The sequence below is a fragment of the Lithobates pipiens genome, unplaced genomic scaffold (assembly GCF_037356315.1).
Source record: "Lithobates pipiens isolate NorthernLeopardFrog02 unplaced genomic scaffold, aLitPip1_a1.2 Scaffold_25, whole genome shotgun sequence".
NCBI classification, from domain to species: Eukaryota; Metazoa; Chordata; class Amphibia; order Anura; family Ranidae; genus Lithobates; species Lithobates pipiens.
Window position 1 is genome coordinate 9,558,738 of NW_027507787.1, and position 26,290 is coordinate 9,585,027.

General features: G+C 43.8%; 1 protein-coding gene across 4 annotated transcripts in view; it reads right to left on the reverse strand.

Moving 5' to 3' along the window:
• Positions 1-24,808, reverse strand: part of KAT6B (lysine acetyltransferase 6B) — a 199,231-nt gene extending 174,423 nt beyond the window's left edge. For 3 of the 4 annotated variants that reach the window (XM_077454040.1, XM_077454038.1, XM_077454039.1), the window contains exon 1: positions 1,753-2,563. In XM_077454040.1, the coding sequence (XP_077310166.1) occupies positions 1,753-2,367 (615 nt within the window). In that variant the 5' untranslated portion in view covers positions 2,368-2,563. Of the gene's footprint in view, positions 1-1,752; positions 2,564-24,659 lie in introns of those variants that run through there. The other variant, XM_077454037.1, reaches the window with a different exon arrangement.
• Positions 24,809-26,290: the final 1,482 nt, after the last annotated feature.

Genomic DNA, 26,290 nt, shown 5'->3' on the forward strand with positions numbered 1-26,290 from the left:
AGGCTCTTGTTCTGGGTTGACGTCATGACGCCCCTCCAGAACGAACACTCTGGCGCGCATCACACCGATCGGTGGTGCGGTGTGTCAGTCTGACAACACTACACCTATCTCAGTAAAGAGCCTTTTTATCACGTGATCAGCCATGTCCAATCACAGCTGATCACGATGTAAACAGGAAGAGTCGTTGATCAGCTTTTCCTCACTCGCATCTGACAGACGCGTGTAGAGGAGAGCTGATCGGCTGCTCTCCTGACAGGTGTGGGGGGGGTTTGTGCTGATTGCTTATCTGCGCATTCCCCCTCCCCAGTAATGCCCATTAATGCCACCCATAAGTACCCATCAGTGCAGCCTTTCAGTGCCCCCTCAGTGAAGGAGAGAACTTTTTGTAAATATGTAACATAAACAAAAAGAAAAACTCCTCCCCCCCCAAAAAAAAGGGGGGAAGGAGTGCAGAGAGGATCAAATACCACCAAAAGAAGGCTCCATTTCCATTTAAAAGGGCGACAGCGCTGAAAGCAGAAAATGGTCTCGCGAAGGAAGGGGGTTAAGTATTGAAGTAGTTAAAGTATAAAATTAAGGAAAAAATAAAACTTTTTTTTTAGTTTTGGATAGAGCAGAGAAGGATTAGAACACCAGCCATTGATGTCCATGCTCCCATTAAGGAAATTCACCCCATTTGTTCTGTTTACCGATATCCCTGAAAGTAAAAGAAGATTCCAAATTCTGGGTTGTCCCCAGAAAAGTTAATGGAGGGGACACCTTCTGGTGACCTGGGGTTTTTTCAAGTGATTCCCTAACTTTGCAGAGGCTTCCCGTTTTGGCTATGGGATGGAAGTGAAGGCAACGCTTCCCAATGCGACTCCGATGGCAAAAAAATAAATCCTAAATAAACAGTAAAGTTCTACTTTAAGTATATTTTAGCTCTACAAGTGTCTGTGTGCATGAGGCCTAAATGATCTCAGAAGCCTTGCTCACTTCTCAGTGGCCGACATTGACTTGAGTCAACAAATGACATTTGGCATAGTAAGGGTAAGAAGAAAAAAAAAAAAAAAAAAAAAAAAAAACCAAATCCCAAAAGAGTTTAAGGCCCCTTTCACACATGCGGATGATATGTCCGTATTTCATCCATCCATTTGCGGATGAAATACGGGCATACATTCATCCCTATGGGATAGCGGGTGTCTGCGGATGAACATCCGCAGACACCCGATTTCCTCCGCCTCCGCAACAGTCCGATTCTGCAGACGGAGGAAAATCCTATTTTTCTATCCGTCTGCAGAGCGGATCGGACGAACATGGACACACGGTCCGTGCTCATCCGATCCCCATAGAGGAGAGCGGAGAGCTGACAGGGCGGTCCCTGCACAGTGTGCGGAGACCGCCTTGTCCGCAGCCGGCTCAGCGGGGACAACGGAGCGATCCCCGCTGAGCGAGCGGATCATCACGGGGCAGATCATTACTGATCCGCCCCATGTGAAAGAGGCCTAACAAGGTAGATTTCAGGAAGTTCAACATTTTATTTTTTAAATTCCTCAACTACCCCCCATGTGAATAATCAGTGGAAGTCTTTACAGTTTCTACTTATTATATGACAAAATCAGAAAATAATTTAATCAGTAAAGCATGTGGTCAGTTAGTACAGTCAAGCTCCCAAAAAATAAAAAAAAAATAAAATAAAAACACAAAAGGACTCACTCCACTGTACATTTTAAAGAACAGTTTATTAACTGTGGACATGTGTTCTACACTCACCTGATCCTTCTCATGGGGAAGGAGACTGACTAGAGGAAGCATGGAAGAGGAAGAATATTTGGATACTCCTTTCCCTTCTGATCCTCCATAGTTAATCCTATACTGTGGGCCATCTTTCAGTAGCCTCCCGCTGTTAACAGCCCGTTTGGCTGCTAGACGCAACCTCCTCTGGAAAATGGGATTTGCCACAATTCCAACCAAATCATTCTGGTTACGCAAATATTTCTCAATATTCTTAAGGGAAGAGCCATTGGATTCTTGAAGGCCTTCCAGTGCCCTACGAAGGAGTTTATTCCAGTCCACGGTGCGCAGATCGGTACTTACAGCTCGCTGACCTTTGGCTGCTTTAGGTAGAGGACCAGGTTTAACATTTGTAAGGCGCCCAGGGTTTTCTGGATCTTTGTACGAAACCACACCTTTGTTGTTAACCTTGAGAATGGAGCCATCCTGTACACTGAGTTCAAGCTGCTCCAGTACAAGCCTTTTATCAAGACGATGGGATACACACACCGCATGACAAATCCGTTCTTCCGAAGGACGCTGTTTTTGTCTTTTTACTTTTTGTATGGCTTCCAAAATCCACTCCGTGTACAGAGGGTTTGCAAGTTTTACCATGGTTGAAAAACTGTATCTAAAAGCCAGATGAAACCCATAGAGGTCATCCGTGCACCACAATAAACATCCAAGCAACAATCAGCCGACTCCTAAGTTGTGTTCGGTAACAGGTCACACACATCCATCTTCAGAGGACAAATCCGGCAAGAGCAGTCACATCAAAAGACACAGCTGGAATACAGTAAATCCACGTCATAAAACAATCTAAGAGAAAAGAGGAAACAGACTTCACTGAAATGATCAAAGCGTGAGGCATGTTAATGAATGACAGAGAGACACATCTAAAGAGAAAACAGTTTGCTTGACTCATGAAACTCTTGTTACGCTAATACAACAATGTCATTTGGCCACATGAAGGACAACTGTGCAATACATTGTGCAGAGCATTCATATTAGGATAATGAATTTGGCAAGCACCTGATGTTTAGTATGAAAGCAACACCACTGCAAAATGGCAGTATGATTCTATTATAGTAAATGTCATAAATGGAACATGCACGGTACTTTTGTGTAACTGCAAGTGTATGCAAATCATAAGGCTACATTCACACCTAAGCATCACATTTTCAAGCCTTTTTTTTTGGAGCAGAATTTCATGTTTTTGCAGCTTTTGTCAGGCATTTTTGAACTAAAAAGGTGTGAAATGCTGCTAATAAAAAAAAAAAAAAAAAAAAAAAAAGGGGGCAGAGATCTGTTTGAGCAGAAAACGCATAACAAAAACGCTAGAAAAAAGGTTTGCAAAAAAGCTTGTCGCATTTTTCAGGCCGTGCCATAGAAGTCTTTGGGAACAAAAATGTTCAATTCTGCCTGAAATGTAGCTCATGTACTTTGAGGCACAGGCATCTTAGTTTTTTTGCACGTTGATCATTTTTGAGCTACAAAACTCTCAAGTGTGAATGGCGCCCAACACAAAAACTCAAGCTTTAACATGTTAATGTCATTTCAAAAATCATTTCCAATATCTGTAAATCTGCAGCTTTCATTAAATAAACTGTGGTGGTCTTTTTTCAGACACTTCTTGTTTGTTCCAGCAACTCCCGCACATCATTTCGTAGGCTGCTTTTCCCCCATGTTTGACATCAGTGGACCATTCCTCTATTGTGGCCATACAGGAGGAGCGTATGAACAGCCACTTCCTGTCTACAGGCTTTTGCAGCAGCCCCAGCACAACAGTGGACCATGCCTATTGTCAACTTGTCACCCGTTTTACAATAGATTACAGGTGTGGTCCACTGTTGTGTTTGAGCTGAGAAGCGAACGCCTGCAGAAAGGAAGTGGCTACAAAAAAAAAAAAAGCAAAAAATTTGCAGGATATCAGCAGATCGCAGTGATAAAATGCATTTTTTTTTCTATAGTATAATGCCATGTGGCATTAAAAAAAATCTCACATTCACACACACACACACACGTGGAACTTGTGGCCAGAAAGCTAAAGCTTGAAGTTATACTACTGCATTAACAGTGTCACATGCCAGAGTGGCACCAACACCCATCAAAAAACCCAAACTGCTACTTTAGACCCCAACATGGGTTCCCAAACTGACGATTTACCTCGTCTCAAGGCTTTATAAATCATAGTTTCACAAAAGGAACACTTCTGAACCAGTAATGCTTATAAAAATGTATGTAAAATATAAAACACTGCCCACACACCAATATATTTTCCATGCGGAGGTTTTTCTACTTTAGTACAAAGCACGTTTGACGTTAATTCATTTTACCACCACATCATGGATGTAAATGTGGCCTTATGAAAACCACAGCAAGCAGCCAAATCCATTTTTTTTAGTGGCTCATTACAGAAATGATTCCCATTTGATGCGATGACTTATGCCGCATACACGCAAGCGGAATGTCCGACAGAAAAAGTCGGACAAAAGATTTTCATTGTATATTCCGATCGTGTGTATGCCTCGGACTTTATTTTTTTCGAAAATTCTGACGGACCTAGAAATAGAACATGTTCTAAATATTTCCGACAGAACCAATTCCTAAAATCGGCAAAACCGCTGGTCTGTATGCTGTTCCAACGGACCAAAAACGACGCATGCTCTGAAGCAAGTACAAGACAGAAGCTATTGAACTTTCTTTTTCTAGTCCTGTCGTACGTGCTGTACGTCACCGCGTTCTTGATGATCGGACTTTGATGCGATTGTGTGTACGCAACCGGTCATGTGTACAAGGGCATTATTGCACTGCATTTGGCATTGACAATTTCACAAAAATGTTGCCAGCTATCAGAAGGAAAAAAATAATTTAATTAAAATCACCAGGAAGCATGCTGTTTTTGGTCCTTCTATATGAAAATGCTAGTTGTCTGGCCAACATGCTACCCCCCCCCCCCCCCCCGCGCTTGCAGTTAAGAGTTCCTGGCTCTCTGATCTGCATATTTATTTTTGACTCCGTTTTGAAACAAGAGGGCAACACAACTGCACGCACATATACATATTGCTGTGTCAGGTTGGTGGGAAGAGGCTTTAAGTGCAGTAAAGCAGAGATGTATCATGCGGTTTCCTTTTTAGTTAGTCATTTAACCACAAATAAAACAGTGCAAGAAAACTGTAAAGGTTTACACTTCTGTAATACTTGTGTTTTACCGCATTTTTTTTTTAGATACAATGCGAATATATATATATACATTTTTTAGATGAGCTGTTGCTGCATGCAATTATTTTACTGGTACATACGATGATGGCACAATGCGCTCTGTCACCAAATTTTTTTTTAATTTTTTTTTTTTTTTTTTATAAAACTTTTAGTGCAGACTTGTTTTGGTTCCTTAAAATTTTGGCCTGATAGTACTACACAAAGAGTAGGGTCAGCTACTATAAAAACTTCAGTTGTGGTAGTGTTATTGGCTGTTCTTGGCAAATTTAAGGGTTAGGATTAAAAGGTTAGATTGAGGTAAAATGAAACCCAGCACCGAGAGAAATATGAAAAATGCCCTTCACAGGGGACACATGCATGAAGTCATCTGAGACGGACATGTCGCCTAAGCGCTCCGACCAGGACCCGACAGACTCGTTTCGCGAGTCTCATCCATATACAGACCCTACACGGTAACCGGCGCCTTACCGTTACTCCCAGGCACATTTTGTTATGGTGTACAGCGAAAGGAAAGCCAAACTAAAAGCAAGCAAAGTCCAAGAAGCACTGACTAGATCCACCTCTAAAATGACGACGCCTCACTCCACACAGACTCATTCACAGAAACAGCTGCGATCTCCAGCTTCCACACAGCGCAGTGTGTCAGAATATGACTTTGGGATTATTCTCAACTCTCTACAAAATACATCATCTAACTCTGACTTAGTCAATTTGAAAGGGTCCTACATAAAGTCCTTCAGAACCCTTCTGATGCCATTACTGATAAATTGACAAGAGATTGGTGAGGTAGGCAGACGCACCTCCATCTTGGAACAAAGGGTTGATGAATTTGATGTCACTGCCTCAAACCATGCTGAAGAACTAGAATACCTCAAAAAAAAGGAATATTCTTCCCTCCAAACCCGCCTTGGGGATTTTTAAAATAGATACAGGAGATCCAACCTCCGTATTCAGGGAATTCCTGAAGTAACTGAGGATCTTCAGTCAACTGGCACAGCACTTTTCCCCAAGAGCTCACCCTTTCTAGCTCCATGGAACGATTAGAAATGGACAGAATACACAGATCTCTAAAACCCGTAAAAAAAAAAAAAAGATGGTCCCCTCAGAAATCATTATTAAAATTTTACTATTTCCGCACAAAAGAACAGTTATTAGAAGCTGCCCGCAACAAAGATACTTTAATATTCTAGGGTCATCAATACCAAATTCAGCAAGACCTCTCTCAAACGCTCATTAAAGGAAAAGTGATGAAACCTCTCTTACAAGTGCTCCAATATCATTGTATCTCATATTGCTGGAATTTCCCCTTTGCCATTCGCTTTACCTACAAAGGAACCACCTATACCTGCAAAACTGCTGATTTGCTCACCACAATCCTATAGCTTTGCCCGTCAACACCAGAAACGTCTCGCGAACGCCAGTCTCCCCCCCCCCCCCCCCACATCAAAAGGACACTCCTGAACTGCCACCCTCCAGCATCCATAAGAGGAGTCGCTTTGCTTCACCTACTCCAGAAGTGGAACCAATGATCTGAGATATAAGAAAATATTTATATATAATCTCTCTAAGTATATGCCTAATGTCATACTAAACCATACATCGTTTAAAATAAAACCTAGGCATACCCAAATAATTTCACTGCGTTGTCCTAGTGTCACTCATAGAAGTGATGTCAAATGTGAAATAGCAGCTGCAACTAAAACACGAGACACACACACACACACACACAATCAAAATTTAAAAAAAAGTGACTAAAAAACAACGAATCAAACACAATACAGATATAGACTCTCCTTATAACCCAGCATCAAATAAAAACACAACCCTATTGACGTGTGAAAAAAAAAAAAAAAAAACAGAAGCAATGAAGGCTGTAAAAATTCTTCAAAAGTCAAAACCACTGCAATGGGTTACAAAAAAGATGTTCCACGAGAAATATAGTTCAAGAGTGACAGTTCACCATGGAGGTTCCTCAACCCAAAAAAATAAATAAAAAAAAGAAGGAACCTCCATGGTGAACTGTCACTCTTAAGCTAGATTGCTCGTGGAACATCTTTTTTGATACCCAAATAATTTGTCTATCCGTTGATCTGAGAATAAATACCTCTCAGTTTTTCATTAAGCCCACAAACGAAAGAACTTTTATCCCGGTCCAGATAGCATATGGCAATTTAGTTGTTAAAAAATTACCTACTAACCCATACAAGGCCAAAATTTTATCCTCCTATAGGGAATGTGGTGGTTCAACCCCCCCCCCCCCAATATTCTCCATTGTGTAAACCTGGCTCTTATACATGGATCATCCCTTTATAGAACATTAATTTTTATTCACCATAAACACAATTCTAGTGGTAAATTATCTAGATTACTATATTCATTGGATTCATAATACCTCAAGCCTTTATTATATTTGACACTTGATTGTTATAAAGTTTTTGTTTAACCACTTCAGCTCCGGACCAATAAACACCTTAAGGACCAGAGGTCTTTTTGCAATTTCGCACTGCGCTGCTTTAACTGGTAATTGCGCGGTCATGCAATGTTGCACCCAAACGAAATTTGCGTCCTTTTCTTCCCACAAATAGAGCTTTCTTTTGATGGTATTTGATTGCCTCTGCGATTTTTTTTTTTGCGATATAAATGGAAAAAGAGCGAAAATGTAAAAAAAAAAAAAAAATATTTTCTTCTTTTTGTTATAAGAAAAATCGAATAAACTAAATTTTAGTCATACATTGAGGGCAAAATTTATTCAGCCACATGTCTTTAGTAAAAAAAACGTCAATAAGCGTATATTTTTTGGTTTGCGCAAAAGTTATAGCGTCTACAAACTAGAGTACATTTTCTGGAATTTACACAGCTTTTAATTTATGACTGCCGATCTCATTTCTTGAGGTGCTAAAATGGCAGGGCAGTACAAATCCCCCCCAAATGACCCCATTTTGGAAAGTAGACACCCCAAGGAAATTGCTGATGGCATTGAATATTTATTTTTTTTGTCCTAAGGGATTGAATAATGACAAAAAAAAAAAAAAAAAATTTTTTTTTTACAAAAAGTTGTCACTAAATGATATATTGCTCACACATGCCATAGTTATATGTGGAATTGCACCCCAAAATATATTCCGCTACTTCTCCCGAGTATGGGGATACCACATGTGTGGGACTTTTTGGGAGTCTAGTCGCGCACGGCACCCCGAAAACCAATCACCACCTTCAGGATTTCTAAGGGTGCAAATTTTTGATTTAACTCCTCACTACCCATCACAGTTTCGAAGGCCATAAAATGCCAAAATAGCACAAAACCCCCCAAAATGACCCCATTTTGGAAAGTAGACACCCCAAGCTATTTACTGAGAGGCATGTTGAGTCCATGGAATATTTTATATTTTGCCACAAGTTGCGGGAATATTACAAACTTTTTTTTTTTGCACCAAGTTGTCACTAAATGATATATTGCTCACACATGCTATGGGCATATGTGAAATGACACCCCAAAATACATTCTGCTGCTTCTCCTGAGTACGGGGATACCACATGTGTGGGACTTTTTTGGAGTCTAGTCGCGCACGGCACCCCAAAAACCAATCACCACCTTCAGGATTTCTAAGGGTGCAAATTTTTGATTTAACTCCTCACTACCTATCACAGTTTCGAAGGCCATAAAATGCCAAAATAGCACAAAACCCCCCCAAATGACCCCATTTTGGAAAGTAGACACCCCAAGCTATTTACTGAGAGGCATGTTGAGTCAATGGAATATTTTATATTTTGCCAAAAGTTGCGGGAATATTACAAACTTTTTTTTTTTTTTTTTTGCACAAAGTTGTCACTAAATGATATATTGCTCACACATGCTATGGGCAGAAGTCAAATTACACCCCAAAATAAATTCTGCTGCTTCTCCCGAGTACGGGGATACCACATGTGGGGGACTTTTTGGGAGCCTAGCCACGTACGGGACCCCGAAAACCAAGCACTGCCTTCCGGATTTGAATATAAAATGCTACCAAAAAACCTGTTAGCGATGGCAGGGATCAGGCCTGACTCTGCGATCGCTGCAGTTATGTGTTTAGTGTTTTGTAAGTGACAGTGATCGATCGATACTGCACTTGGGTGGGCTGGGCAGAGGGGCGAAACGCAGGTGCTAGCAGGTATTTGGGCTGATCCCGCTAACAATGCGTTTTTTTGGAACCCTAAACTGCTGGGGACGCTAGTATAGATCTGATCAGATCAGATATTGATCTGTTCAGATTCTATACCACTACGGGAGGTGTATGCTTTGTGTGTGGGTGTTAGCGGTACTGGCACTAACCTAGCGCTGCCTGGGGCGACGCAGACCCTGACCCTAAAACCTAATTGATATCACCCGCCGGGTGATCAGGGGGTTAAACCTTTATTGGGTAATAAATGGTGGGTGCCCTGATGCTATAAAAAACAAACTAACCAGAGTCACCCGTAACACTTATACGGTGATCAGTGGTGAAAGGGTTAACTAGGGGCAATCAGGGGGTTCAAATTTTTATTAGGTAGTATATGGGGGTCCCTGGCGCTATATAAAAACCTGACGGGGAACCTAAATAACTAACTGGCTAACCAGCGCCACCAGTGACACTTATACTGTGATCGCTGGTGAAAGGGGGTGAAAGGGTTAACTAGCGGAAATCAGGGGGTTAAAACCATTATTGGGTAGTATATCGGGGTACCTAGCGCTATAAAAACCTGGCGGTGAACCTAAAAAAATAACTAGCTACCTAGCGACTGTAGCGACACTAATGCAGCGATCAGAAAAACAATCGCTTAGTGACACTGGCAAAAGGGGGTGAAAGGCTTAACTAGCGGCAATCAGGGGGTTAAAACCATTATTGGGTAGTATATCGGGGTACCTAGCGATATAAAAACCTGGCGGTGAACCTAAAAAAATAACTAGCTACCTAGCGACACATGCAGCGATCAGAAAAATGATCGCTTAGTGACACTGGCAAAAGGGGGTGAAAGGGTTAACTCTAGGGGCAATCAGGGGGTTAAATCTTTATTGGGGGGTGATAGGGGGCTACCCTGGACCTAACACTAACTGTCCTGACAGTTTTTACTGTCACAACTGACACTGAATGCATTGATCAGTAAAGAAATGATCAATGCAATCAGTGACACTGTGACTGGGGGGGGGGGGGATCTGTGTGCCTGTGTGTACCTACATGTCAGTGTAGTGTTGGTGCACACTTAGTATTAGTCTTCTCCTCGTAGTCCGGTCAAAAAGACCGCCCCGAGGAGAATGACATCACTTCCTCCTTCCTGTGTAAACAATACACAGTGGGAGGAAGCTTCTCATTGGCCAGTAGCGATCCAGAGGGGGTGGCCGAAAACGAACGGCCATCCCCTCATCACGGAGCGCTCCTGGAGTGAACCGGACCGTCGTATCCAACGGGAGGGGGTCCGATCGGACCCCCCACCCGCTGGAAGGCAATCACGTACATCTACGTGATTGTGCCTGCCTGTGCCATTGTGTTGACGTACATTGGCAATACGGCGGTCCTGAAGTGGTTAAATCACTTGTTTGATGGATGTCGTAGTTCCAGAGATAGCCACTGCACCTCCATTACTTGGAGTGCCCTACGGTTTGATTTGACCACTCTTTAGACAAATTGTACCCACTGGTTGGCATTTTGTCACCATCCCTTGGATACTAGCTCCATTTTGGAGCCACCGTCTCTTTTGAAATAAAAGCTTATTTAGTTGAATATAAGTAGAGAGTATACTGACTAATTCCCTTCTCAATCCTTACTTTTTCCTAACCTTCCATCCCCCATGGTCACCCTATTTTTTTTTTTTTTTAATAAATAGTTTATTTAAATACATTTTTTGCAGGGTATACAAAAAGAGAAAAGTAATAAGGAACAATAGTAATATTGAGGTTACGGCCTAGATGGACATAGAATATTCGTAAAAGCAGGAAATTTATACAATTAAAAAAAAAAAAAAAAAGCTGCGCTATAATGATAAAATTTAATATCAATGAATATATAATAAACCCAGATATAAAAATATCAATGTGAAATATAATTCATGCAAAAAAAAAAAAATGTATATAAATAAATATGTACACTACTATAATTAGAGCTTAAATTCTAAATATTAGTCCCCTGAAACTGAACTGAAACTGGAGCATGTTCAGTAGATGTGGCAGTGGCTGGTCTACACAACCTCAGGCTGAAACGGGAACACAGACAAGGAGAGAGGGACAGTGAACAGCAGGATCAACCAGCATTTTTGCAATCTGCAGGAAATAAATGCTCTAGTGGCCCAGCAATGAGCGGTTTGGCCGTAGGAATATACCAACATTGGAACAGAGTGGCTTAAAGGGACACATCCTCCATGCAGTTCAGGTCCAGAAGGAGTGATATGACAGTGGCGATATTTGATCTCTGATATGGGATCTATGTAGCTGGTAAGCGTCAGTGTTTTCGGTGGTGGAAAGTCTTTTTCCCCGCTTTCTTGGTGACACTCTTCCATTGGTGTGGTTCATCGCGGTGGAAATCACAAGCAAAAACGATTTTCGTTTGGAGATGCACTAATATTTTGAATTTAAGCTCTAGAGTAGTGTACATATTTATTTATGCACTATTTATACACATTTATTATTTTTTGCATGAATTATATTTCACATTAGTTGATATTTTTATATCTGGGTTTATTATATATTCATTGATATTGAAATTTGATAATTATAGCACAGCTTTTTTTGTTTTTGTTTTTTAAAATTGTTATCAATATTGTGGGTATCTCACATTTAGGTTGCAGCTTCACGTTCACATATGTTTTTATAGTTTGTCAATATTTGAACTTTAGATAGCGCTGTATTATAATTTTCTTTTTAATTTATACCATACCTACAAGGGGAGCAAAGAGGCAAGGAAGAAGCTCCACAGACAGCTGTGGACCTAGCTTACATCTACAATAGAGTCAGGACGAGAAGTACTGCCTGGGTCAATTAACAGTTGGCTGGAACCATTTATTTCAGAGCAAACTTCGGAATCATCCCATCTCTACAATATTTTTGAGAACTTCTGTACTGAATCATCAATTACGGCAGTTAGAGGTTCCATTCTATGCATGTCTGCTATAATAGAAAAGGTTTGTGGGGGGGGGGGGGGGGGGGGGGGGTAGTAGAGAGCCAAAGCCTGGGAATAGCTTGTTTAGCAGTGAATAATATAAAGCACATCTCGGTTTCGTTTTGGGGATACCTGGAAAAGGTAGACCTAATATATAATGCATAGGATTTAAAAGGGATGGGGATCTCTAGCAACTTTTCCAGAAGTGTTTGGATCTGGACCCAGAACTGATTAACTGAGGGGCATTCCCAGAAAAAAAATTAAAATGTGAGCCCACCGCATTATTACATCTCCAACATTGTTTGAGCTTGTCGGGTTACAAGCATTAAGAGTTCTGGGGTTCTGTACCAAAACAGTAAGATTTTATACGCGGTTTCCTTACGAGTCACACAGCCTGACATTTTGGAGGTGGACTCCTAGATGCTTCCCCAATCCAACATGGAGATGTCATGCTTTAGTATCTAGGACCATTTCCTTAAGTAATGGTGACTATCTACTGTTAAGGGGGTGGCTTCATGCAAGATTGTATAAATGATGGGTATTAAATTGCGTTCGTAGGGACCCCTGGCGCAATAGCATTTCAAAATCCGATGGTTTCTCCAGGGATAAAGGAAGGGGATCTGGTGGAGAAGAAATGTCTGATCTGCAAGTAGGAACAGAAAAGCATTTTAGGGATTTGGTGTTTTTGGGTCAGGTCAGAGAAGGTAAGAAGGTGTCTTGTAACTGGGATTACCGAGTTGGTGTAATCGAAAAATCCCTGCCTGGGTCCAATGTAGCATGCGTTCATAAGACAAACTGGAATGTGGAATGTCTGGATTAAAGAGAACATTTAAGTGGTGGGGATGGAGAGGATAGAGAATAATGCTCAGAACAGCTCTTCCTTATTGAAGTAAAGAGCATTGGGGCTAAGCATATACTTCTCAATTAAGGCCTGTGTTTGTCATTAGATAGCCAGAGCATATAACGGGTGCACTGGTGTGGTAACGCTCATTTCAATCTCAACCCACCTATTCTGAGCTTTCCTAGCAGTCCAGGAGTCGAGCACTCTTAAGTGTGAGGCATAATAAGATTTAATGAAATCTGGAGCTCCTAGCCACCCCCTCATTTTACGAGTCATGAGCACTGATACCGCCACCCGGTGGGAAGCATTGTTCCAGATAAATCAAACCCTATTCTTCCAGAGAGATGGTCACACAACTATTTACAAAACACTTGGCTCTTCAAATTAAAATGATGGCTCCTCTAAATATAACAACGCTTAATGTACAGGGTCTTAACTTACCCCCCAAAAACGCACTAAAGCTTTTCGATCCTTTTCAAAATTAAATGCACATGTGGTCTGCCTTCACGAGACACATTTCATCTCAATCATATCCAAAATTCTTTAGCCGTAAACACCCTCAGGTCTACACCTCTTCAGCTGACAACAAAGGAGGTTTATTAATTGCCTTTCATCATACACCATTTACACTCCAAAACAGAACTCAAAGACCCTGAAGGTGGATGTATATTATTATTATCCGGTATCCTACAAGATACTGAAGTCACAATAGTCTTTTTATGCTCCCAACAAAAGTCCACTGTCATTTATCTCCCATTTGATTTCTATGGTGGAAAATCATAAAATGAGGAACTCATACTAGGTGGAGATTCAAATCAAATAATATACCCAATTCTAGACAAATCCCCAACTCCGACTATTGCTCACTGTCGCTCATAACTTCTTAATCAATATTCCCTTGACACATGGAGAGAACAAAACCCAGTTAGACAACAATATACCCATTATTCCCATCCCCATAAACAATTCTCACAGAATTTCTAAATTTAGCTACCAATTCCCCCCCCCCCCCCCCCCCGACTGCTTTCCAGGATGCACAACATCAGGCACACACACACACACACACACACTTGGTGGTAATGTCCTATAGCCAACCCATTTTGGATAAAAGTTCTCAAAACGCTTTCTACCATGTTCCACGTTACTTTACCTCCTGATCCTACCTTAGCACTACTGAATAAACCAAAAAGCTACGAGCCATGCAAAAATTAAAGCAATCTTTCTTAACAAAATACCCAAATTTGAATCTTTATGGAAACCATGGATTAAAAATCAGCTTCCTCCGGGTTTAGACATTATACATTATATAAACCTAGAAAAGTATACAACTCCTACTTTATCTTTCCGATTCACACTCTCCAATTCAATAATAATCTCTGGAAAACCCTCCATCCCTTTTCTCACCCCCTATGCCCAACTTCCCCCTACTTTACAGGTCCTATTACAAATGGGGACATTTGAGGTGGTTGGTATTCTTAATTCTTTTTACCAGGAACCACCAAAGCCATGAAGTCGGACCTTGGCCCTGGTCAGAATAATCTATCCCCCTACTATCCTACAAAATCTTGATCTATCATCCCTTTCTTATTGTCCCCAACTCATATTCAGATCTATATTTGTTTATTGATTTTGTATTACTGCATTGTTCTTTTATTTAATGCTTACTATTACCGGGTAAAACATTTGTAAAACAAATATTGAAAACAAGCATCACTTGATATGTAGTCTATCATACAATGTTGAATGGATTTCCCTTGACCAATCTTTTTTCATTTGAAAAGCTTTGTTATAGGTTTTGACTTTATATTGTATTAAAATATGCTCTTATAAATACAAATTTATCGCATCTTGTAAAAACACAATAAAATATTTGAAAAGGAAAAAATGTCCTTCACCGATAAATGCTAGTTGCTTAGAAGTCTCTGGTTTTTGTACTTATAAATGACTGACCTGGAACAAGCATGCAGCAAGTAAAGTCAGAATGTCTGAAGTTTAGATGTGGTTTGGATCACTTACAGCACTGAAGCCCTGTGTTAGTATTATAGTGAGGCAATGAGACCACAGGTTGCAGGAAGGAAGTTCGCTCAATTCCCCCATCAACGCAGAAGCAGAAATCCTTGCCTAGGGCCATTGTCTTCTCCAGGCGGGAAGATGCCCCCCCACTGGGAGAAGACAGTGATTATTGGGAGCGGCCATAGCAGCCACGTGCGATAATCGCAAGCAAATCTGGCAGGCTGGTTGTACCAAACTTGATCAATTTGGTGCATTCAGCCTGCCCATTAAAGTGGTTCTGCACCAAAAAAAAAAAAATATTAAAAGCCAGCAGCTACTAATATTGCAGCTGCTGACTTTTAATAAAAATCACACTTACCTGTCCCAGGGTCCAGCGATGTCGGCGGCAGATGACGAGCGATCGCTCGTCTCTCTGCTGCCCCCGCCGCCATCCTGTCAGGGAATCGGGAAGTGAAGCGTTGCGGCTTCACTGCCCGGTTCCCTACTGCACATGTGTGAGTCGCGCTGCGCATCTCTTCTGGTCCCCGCTGTGTCCTGGGAACTGTGTGTTTCCCAGAACACAACAGGGGGGGGGGGGCAGGGCGTCTGCGGCGGTCTGTCCCGGAAGTGGGTGCAGATACCTGGATTATCCAGGTAACTGCACCCCCTCCCCCCTGAAAGGTGACGATTGTGGCACCGGAGGGGGGGGGAGGGATCAGATTAGCGGAACTTCCCCTTTAGGGTGGAGAACCGCTTTAATAGTTTGAATCTCGGCTGGTTCCTGCTGAACCTGCCAAAATTCAAGCAGTGTATAGCCCAAGTCCAGCCATAAATGGTGCAATTTTCAGTCCTGCAAGCACAGGTTGAGGGGGACACGCTGATTCAATGTTGACTGAGGGAGTCCCTCTTGCGGAGTTATAGTATTCTCTCGACCAGGAGAGCACAGTAATTCTTGCTAGCAGTAAAATATGACATGCTGGTTCGATCCAGCATGTTATATTACATTCAGTCTGATCATAGATGGTTAGAATATCAGTCAGTCCCTGCTGAACCATCTATGGTTGGCTTTACTTGGGTGTTATGCATGTGTGTGTTGGCTGCAAAAAATATTCTGGTAAGAACAGGTATTCGCACTTATCAAAGAGATAACAAAAAAAAAAAAAAAAAGGAAGCTGCAGCAGTTAGAGAAGTTGACATACATTTTAACTAAATGTTTACTGACATAAGTCCGAAATAACCATTGTTCATGTATAATTGCAGAACAATGAATGTGTACCTTAACCTTTCAGATTTCTTAATAGCTGTTTAACCAGCTGATGCAACAGCTTCCTGCAGAAAAAGCAAACACCAACAACAAAATCACAAACTACACGATTTCATGCGACATACTGGCTGTTTAAAAGCATCTATAGACCAAAACTTCTTTAAAGCGGCGCTCCACCGTAAAAAATTATTAAATGGCAGCAGCTACAAATACTGCAGCTGCTGACTTTTAAAGAAATGGACACTTAACTGTTCAGAGTTCCCGTGATGTTGGCAGCAAATGACGATCGCTCATCTCTTGGCTGCCCCCACCGCCATCCTCTGTGAGGGAATCAGGAAGTGAAGGGTTGCAGCTTCACTGCCCGTTCCCTACTGAGCATGTGCGAGTTGTGCAGCGTGTCTTCACTGGTCCCGTTGTGTTCTGGGAACTGTGTGTATCCCAGAACACAAAACGGGGGGGGGGGGGTTTGGGGGCTACCATTTGCGGCTAGCTATGCCCGGAAGTGGGTACAGATACCTGTATTATACAGGACAGGTATCTGTAACCCATAAAACGGGGTGGGGGGGGGGGGGATTTACGCTGAGCTGAAGTTCCACTTTAGGGTGGAGCTCTGCTTTAAGTTATGGATAGAACCCAGGTCATGTTTTTTGCTGTCCGAGACTCTAGGCTCTGTTCACACCTCTGCTGTAAGCCTCAGCTCAAAAAACACCCAACAAAACAAATCCCATTAATTTCAATGACCCCTGTTCACATCTGAGCATTTTGTCATCTGAAGCAAAAAAATAAAAAATAAATAAAAAGAAAGGAAGGAAGGAAGGAAGGAAGGAAGGAAGGAAGGAAGGAAGGAAGGAAGGAAGGAAGGAGCTTTTTTTTTTTTTAAGCAGATTACAGGCATTTCTGCTTTTTAGATTGGTGATCTTTTGACCTGTACAAAATAGTGGTAAAAAAAAAAAAAAAAAAAAAAAAAAAAATCACCAACAGTAAAACCTGGCAGCAGTTTTTAGTCCCCTTTCATACAGGTAAAGTCCGCCGCCAGCAGGTCCACCTGCTCAATGGGGAATCTGTCCGATGATCCCCACTGAGCAGGTGGATAAAAGGTCCGTGTCTGCTCCTCTAATGCAGAGCGGACAGTCACAGCGCGCTTTCCTCTATGGGCAGTTTGATGTAAACAGACTGCCTGTCTGTTTACATTCAACTAATCCAATCCACCAAACAGATGAGGAGCGGATCCGCCATCCGTCTGTTTTTAGTGGCTAGGATCGGATGTCGGCAGGTGGCAACAGACACCCTGTCCGCTGACAGTCACCGCTCCACAGAGGGCAGTGGAAGGTCCGATCAGATCCACTTAAAAAACTGACAGACATCGGTCCTCCTTTGTGAAAAGAGGCCTAACACTTCAACAGCTTCACTGGTTCCCATACCAAAACATTTTTGGATTTGTAAGCAACGTTTTCAAGAATGTTGGATGTTGTTAGTAGAACCATATAGGTTTAGGTCTGTAAACAGTGACATTCTGAAAAATTCTTATCTGTAGTCGTGCAACACTAAGCCCCGATTCATACTGGTGTAGCTTTGAAACTGTGCCACTTCAGTGCGATTTCAAAGCCGCACATCAGTGCTATTTCCACTGCCTAATTCATTTACTTCATTTAACAGAAGTCTATGCAAGTCGCAATGCAACTGGCAAATAGTAGTGCAGGAACCTTTCATAATTGCTGTGGCATGAGTCGAGGCAAAATGAACAGTTCAATTGCCTGCAATGGGGTGCGACTTGTCATGCAATTTAGAACTGTCAAATCGCATGACAAGTCGCACCCATGTGAACGAGGGCCATCTACTTTTCTCCTTCACAAAAGGAAGCATGCAACAAAAATAGCTCTGCATGTACACATACACCCAGAAAAGTATTCTCTTGTAAATGAAATATAACCCAGTGTTACAAGCATCTGGAAATGATTTTTGTGGGTCTGCGATAAATAACTTTGTAACTTCAGGAATCTCTGTACTGACATTACCTCAAAAAAAGCTTCCAGAGCCAAGCGCATGTGCAAAAATCCCATTATCCAATTTTCCCTCCCTTGAAATGTTTTCTGGTTTGGATCAGCATTTTAGCAAACTTTTTTTTAAAAACCAAAAAAACTCCTCAACCCTTAAATCACCAACCTTTCACCTTCCTGGCCCCTAAATGATATATTACACCAAAAAAAAAAAAAAAAAAAAGGGACTATTTTGGTTTAATCATAATGTTTATATAGTTTTTCACTATGTGGGCAGCTTTATTGGTTATATCACAGGGAAGTAGGCGTATTTGTAGGTACGGGTGCGACAAATGGAAATTTTGGGGGCGATAAAGGGAAGCACTAGGCCGAAAAACCAAACCGATATCAGAAATTACAGTTTATAAAAAATATTTATATTATATATAAAAATTGTATTATATTTAACTTTTCAATATCATCAATTTAAATTAATATGAATTTGTTTGCCATCTCTTGTATCACGTCTGCAATCTCTTACTTGAGGTTGTTTTTTCAACTTAATGCATCCTATACAGTAAAGGTGAAAAAACACCTGTCAGTGACTGGCTCCCCCCCCCAGCTTTACTTACCTGAACCCTCAAACTTGTCCCATAAGGACACGCCGTCTATCTGCTAGGGGTGCTCGGCTGTTGATTGGATAGATTGATAGCAGGGCAGCCATTGGCTCCCGCTGCCATAAATTAAATCCAATGACGTGGTCGTGGGGGGGAGGAGGCGAGGCCGAGTCCTGCATTTGGCGTCTATGGATGCCGAATGCTGGACTTGAGAGCGAGCCCGCAGGCAATACCACCACCCTTAGGAATGGGACTTATCGGAACTCACAGACCTGAAAAGGCATACGCCTCTCAAGTCGTCAGGGGATGTATGGCAGATTGTTAAGACGGAAGGAGGGGGGGGGGTCATCAAATCTCCACATACTCATGCATAGTGAATCAGAGCAGAAAAAAAAAATTAAAAAAAACTTGCATAGTGTAATATCGTCAAGACATTTATTTGAACATGATAAAGATTAAGAACACTCACATTTGTGAAGTAAAAGGACAAGCTTGTACAAAATTGCTGTTAAGAATAGCGTGATGCTATTAGCAAGGTCCATCCGGCGCGTTTCGTCCTCTAAGGTATATTCTATTTTTAGCCGTTTGTCTTTCGGCGATATTTGCAGCTTTAATTTATATGAGTTTTGGTCACAGTGCAGTTTTCAATTTTTCATTTTGATATCCCCTGTATCAGCATGTGCTGACGTCATCGGCACAGAAGCAACAGCTCGTTCGTGCCAATGCTTCAGCTGATGTGTCATTACCGCACAGGAGTGATGTCATCACTGCTCCAGCAAATCAAGCACCGGAGCCCGCGATACCCAGAAATAACTCCGGGAGACATGTCACCAGGCAGTGCAGTGTGCCAAACAAAAATAAAAAAACACGCAATTAGCGATTATTGATTGGTTTGCGCAAAAGTTATAGCGTTTACAAAATAGGAGAAAGTTTTATGGCATTTTTATAATTTTTTTTTTCTTTTTTACTAGTAATGGCGGCGATTGTCATTGTCATTTATACACCAATCAGTGCTATTTAAAAGCACTGACTCCTGTGTAAATGACACTGGCAGTGAAGGAGTTAACCACTAGGGGGCAAAGTAGGGGTTATGTATGACGTTATGTTTTTTTTTTTATTGTAGGGGGCGTGGCCTGGCATGTGACGTCACCGATAGTCTTTCCCTATAACAAGGAACAGACGATCGGTGACAGCCACAGTAGAAAGCATGGGAGAGGTTTGTTTACACAGACCTCTCCTCGTTCTTCAGCTCTGTGACCCGATTGTGGGACACCTGCGGCGATCGGGTCCGCTGGTCCCACGGCCACAGAGCTCAGGACTGGGGTGTGCTCCCGACCCACAGCTGGGCACTTAAAGAGCAACGTACAGGTACGTGCTTGTGCCCAGCCGTGCCATTCTGCCAATGTATATGTGCAGGAGGCGGTCCTTAAGTGGTTAAGGCAGTGCTGGAAAATAATGGTGGCCACGCAAAATATGGACACTTTGAGCCCAATTTGGACATTTTTATTTAGGGGTTTACTCACTTTTGTTGCCAGCGGTTTAGACTTTAACGGCTGTGTGTTGAAGAGGAACTGCAGTCTACTCACATAATTTGTAATAAAAAACATTGTCGTTCTGAAACTTCCCTCCAATCACTCTGCACTTGCCAAATAGGCTGCATAAATCTCCCTCCCTCCCTCCTGGCTGCATCCATCTCAACTGTGGGCAGCTGAAGCTGCTGCCCATTCACTTCCTGGATTTACACACTCCTCCAGTTCTGCAGCTCTCATTGGTCCTCTTATTACTCATCCCCCTCCCATCCTGGCAAACTCACGAGAGTGAGAGAGCTGTGCATGATGTCATAAGCCTAGGCTTTTTTATTTAACCAAACAAGAAGTGGGCTGTATAATTTACTATCCAAAGTTTAAAACAAGGGCAGAAAATGTAGTAGATGAAAAAATGACTGAAGTTCTACTTTGAGCTATTTTGAGGGGACAGCAAATTTACACTGTTCTACAAGCTGTACATTCGTTACTTTACATTGTAGCAAAGTGTCATTTTGTCACATGAAAAGATGATAGAGATAGAGATAGAGATAGAGATAGAGATAGAGATAGAGAGATAGATTTTGTTCGCGGACTCCGGCTCTGTGACTGGCTGGAGCCGTGATGACGTCACTACCATGCGCAGGAGCCACTGTTTACGGCACAGGGCTCTGAAGGAACCACAAGAGCGTCCAGCAGGCTGGTTGTACCCAAGTTAATCAACTTAGTACATTAGTAATGGGCTTCCATTAACAGTTTAAATACCTCGATTTAAAAAACATATATAGACGGCCTAAGAAACCAGATTTGATCATCAGTGCAGACCCCCCACTAAGACTGGACATACACCTTTAGATTATCTGCAGATTTTCTATGGTCAGATGGAAAAAGTGGGAGATTCCTCCAGCCACACAGTTCAGCGTAGATGGAGGAATCCGTTCCACTTTTTCCATCTGACCATAGAAAATCTGCAGATAATCTAAAAGGTGTATGGCCACTCAGCTAAAAAGCATGTCACCTGCACACCATGGAACCACAGACAATGGTCCAAATATGTATTGAAGGGATCACATCACAAACCGTGTCAGTGAAACGTTTAAAATCCAGGCAGGACCTCTTTGTCAGGCATGTGACCTCACAAGCTCAGGAAAAATGATATACAGATTTTATGAAGTGCTCACACTGATTCACTCATTCTGTATATATTAAACTGAAGTGATTTTTATTCGTTTAGAATTACGTTAATGCAATTGATTTGCAGTACAACGAGACAAAGTTCAATCTATATAAAAACAAAAGACACGCATAAATGTAATAATTCTAAAGCTAATAAGGATAACATCCAGCGTATATGTGGGTCATTAACTGGTGCGTAATCGCACGATGTGTGGCTGCCCTGCGGGTGAGTTTAAGAAAGAGGGTCAGGGTCCCCCCCCCCATGTTTCATTCACATGAATTGGCTGCTGTGCCCACGTAAATGCAGACGTGTTCACACCAGCAGCATGCACCAAACATTGGAAGGCAGCAGTGCAGATGCGCTGAAAATAAAAGCGGTCTAGTAGTTACAGCATGGGCAATGGATTGCTTGGCACCGCGATGTGCTGAGAAAAAAAAAAAAAAAAAAAAAAAAGTACTGCAGGTCATACTTCTTTCAGCACATTGATGTGAACAGACATAGTAAGGAAAAAATATTTTGCCTTGGGTATGGAAGGTGCCTAGTAACGGGCTTGGGGTACAGCAGACTTCTAGCAAAGGGCTCGGAAAAAGGCTCAGCTCAGGGCATGGCAGACTTCTAATCAAAAAAATAAAAAAAATAGCCTTGAGGTACAGCAGGGTCCCGATAAAAGGCTCAGGGTACGCCAGGTTGCACAGGCTCAGGTGAAGCGGGCTCCCAGGATGGGGCTCGGCAGACACCTGGTAAAGACCTCAGCGTACAGTGGGCTCCCTTTAAAGAGTTTGGGGTATAGCATATGCCCAGAAAGGGGCTGAGGGTATGGCAGACTCCTGGAAAAGGGCTTGAGGTACAGCCGACTTCCAGCAAAGAGCTTGGAGTGTAACACTTTCAGAACAGGACTAGAAGTATGGTGGACTCCCAGGGAGGGGCTTGAAAACATCTGGTAAAGTGCTGGGGATATAGCAGACATCCAGCAAAGGGCTCGGGGTATGGCGGACTCCCTGGGAGGGGCTTTGTAGCCTTCTGGTAAAAGGCTCGGGTTACGTTGGGCCTTTAGAAAGAGACTCAACATATGTCAGGCTCCAGGTAAAGGGCTTGGGATGCAGAGAGCTTCCAAGAAGGAGCTCAGGTTACAGTGGACTCTCAGCAAAGGGCTCGGGGTATGGCAGGCTCCCAGGAAGGGGCTCAATTGTCCCCTAGTAAAGGGCCTTGGGTACAGCGGGCTCCCAGTAAAAAGGGCTCAATGGACTCCCGTTACAGGAGGGCACCCAGGATGGGGCTAGGGATACAGTGGGGTTTCCAGGACAGGCATGGTGAGGCTTGGGGTACAGGGCATGGCGGGCTGCTGGGATGGGGCACTTGTGGGACAGGGGGCTTCCAATATGGGACTAGAGGTACAGTGGGCTCCTGGTATGGCAGGGATCCTGGGACGGCATGACACAGCTCAGGGGCTTCCAATATGGGGCTAGGGGTCCGGTGGGTACCCGGTACAAGGCTTGGCGGGCTTTCCAAGACAAGGCGTGGTGAGGCTTGGGGTACAGGGAGGGGGGGGGTCGAAAAAGGGGCTTGGGGTACGGCGGGCTCCCAGTACGGGGCTCAGGGGTACAGCTGGGCTCCCAAGAAGGGGGGGCTTGGGGGGACAGGCTTCCGATACGACAGGAATCCTAGAACAGGGCATGGCGAGGCTGGGGGGCTTCAAATATGGGGCTAGGGGGTACAGGGGGCTCCATGTACAGTGGGGTTTCCAGAACGGGGCATGGTGAGGCTTGGGGGGGGGGGGCTCTCTGGTATGGCGGGCTCCCAGGACGGGGCTCAGGGGTACGGCGGGGCTCCCAGGACGGGGAAAGGCAAGGCTCAAGGGGTTCCAATATGGGGCTAGGGGTACAGTGGGTTCCCGGTACAGGGCTCAGGCACGGCGGGGTTTGCAAGATGGGGAATGTGGAGGCTTCTGGTACAGCAGGCTTGGGGTTCTCTCAGGACGGGCCATGAGGGGGGGCTTGGGGTATGGGGCTGCTGGTACAGCAGGCTCGGGGTGCTCCCAGGACAGGGCTTGGGGTACAGGGGGGCTTCTGGTACAGCGGGCTCAGGGTGCTCCCAGGACGGGGCATGAGGGGGGGCATCTGGTACAGCGGGCTCAGGATTCTCCCAGGACGGGGCATGGGGGGGGGGGCTTGGGGTATGGAGGGGGGCTTCTGGGACAGCGGGCTCGGGGTGCTCCCAGGACAGGGCATGGGGGGGCTTGGGTACGAGGGGGCTTCTGGGACAGCGGGCTCAGGGTGCTCCCAGGATGGGGCATGAGGGGAGGGGGGAGCTTCTGGTACAGCAGGCACGGGGTGCTCCCATGACAGGGCATGGGGGGTGGGCTGGGGGGGCTTCTGGTACAGTGGGCACAGGGTGCTCCCAGGACAGGGCATGGGGTACAAGGGGGGCTTCTGGTACTGCGGGCATGGGGTGCTCCCAGGACAGGGCATGGGGTACAAGGGGGGCTTCTGGTACTGCGGGCATGGGGTGCTCCCAGGACAGGGCATGGGGGGTGGGCACAGGGTGGTCCCAGGACAGGGCATGGGGTACAAGGGGGGCTTCTGGTACAGCAGGCACGGGGTGCTCCCATGACAGGGCATGGGGGGTGGGCACAGGGTGCTCCCAGGACAGGGCATGGGGTACAAGGGGGGCTTCTGGTACTGCGGGCATGGGGTGCTCCCAGGACAGGGCATGAATGGCAGACTCCCATCAGCACACTCCCAGTAAAAATCTGGGGGTACACCAGGTTTCAGGTAATGGCCTCCCAGTCTGTGCAGAGTCTCAGTACACCTGAGCTAGTCTCATCCATTGACATGCAGCACTAGCAGAGCTGGAGAAGTGTATTGCAGAGACATGTGGCGCCCCCCAGAGGTGAGGACAGGCACAACAAGTAGTAGCAGTCACACATGAACAGGTGTAGTGATGGAGGGCTGTGCTCGGTGACCCCGGGAAGCGGACACCGTACACATCACACATACTCACCGGCTCCTCACATTCCACAAACACCGCTCGGGCACGCGCACAGCACTCAGACTCCCATTCGTGACGGAGTGACGTAACGTGTTTACAGGTGACGTCATTCATTACCCGATGACGTCACTCACACCTCCACACACCCGCTTCTTTCTTCTCTCCCAGCGCCCGCAGTGCCGTCATACGGCTTCTCACCTCAAGTCACCCGGTTCCGAGGAAGCCCGTTACAATTCCGCCGCCATTTTGTTGCGCCGTGTTCGGGTCCGACATGACACTGATTACACCGAGTCTCATTACAACTCACCTACTCCGCCGGCCCCGCCCCGGCTCAGCGCTCATTGGTCGCCTCGTCCGCCACTTAGGTGTCCCGCTCGGTTTCCGCCAGTTGTGGGCGTGCCTCAAACATGACTAGCCCGCCCAGTCGAGGATGCCCAACATGCCCACTGTTGTGGGTTTAGAACGTCGTGATTGGTGTTCGGGTGTAGAGGGCGTGGCTTTGCGCTGATGTTTGGTTAGAAGCCGCTCTCACCTAGGCGGGTGTACACAATGTTTATAGGGAGGAATAGAGAGGTGTAGGGATGAATAGGGAGGTATAGGGACAGTGAGGCGAGCCTCACCCGGAACACACATACAGCAGAGAAAGGGGACATCCTCAGACCCCCCATTATTCCTGGACCCCACATTCTCCATTACCACACGGCTACTTACCTGTCAGTTACCATTTTACATAATCACTACTGTGGTTTTCGGGTATTTATTTTTTATTTTTGCACAAATATAACACCTTACTCTCTGGAACATTTACCCCCCTTCATGACCAGTTCTTTTTTTTTTTTTGCTTTTTGGCACGGTGTTACTTTAACTGACAATTGCGCGGTTGTGCCACTCTGTACCCAAATTACATTTATATCATTTTTTCCCACAAATAGAGCTTCTGTTGGAGGTATTTGATCACCTCTGTGGTTTTTTTTTGCGTTATAAAAACAAAAAAATGACCAAAAACCGGGAAAAAACAATATTTTTAACTTTTCTGCTATAAAACATATCCAATAATCAAAAATCGAATTTCTTCATAAATTTAGGCCAATATGTATTCTGCTACATACTTCTGGCAAATACAAATATCCCAATAAGCGTATATTGATTGCTTCGGTTTTCTCACCAGCGGGGCAGAGAAAAGGCGCAGGAACTCACCCCCGTCCCCTAGGCCACACCCCTCTCCGCCAATTGTCTCCACCCCTACACACCAAGCACCGCCCCCTTTAGATAACAGGAAACAGTATATTTAGGGGGATATATAGCAGATTTTTGTATGGAATTTCTTATTAAAAAGCAAAGAAGTAAAATGTACAAAAACCCAGTAACAAAAGTAATCTCAGAGGTAGTTTCATATATCCCCTTATTCAGCAAGAGACAGTCCACACATATATATATATATATATATATATATATATATATATATACACACAGCAAGAGACAGCCCACATATATATACACAGCAAGAGACAGCCCACATATATATACACAGCAAGAGACAGCCCACATATAAATATACACAGCAAGAGACAGCCCACACATATACACACAAGAGACAGCCCACATATATATACACAGCAAGAGACAGCCCACATATATATACACAGAAAGAGACAGCCCACATATATGCACACAGAAAGAGACAGCCCACATATATGCACACAGAAAGAGACAGCCCACATATATACACACAGAAAGAGACAGCCCACATATATACGCACAACAAGAGACAGCCCACACATATATATATATATATATATATATATACACAACAAGAGACAGTCCACATA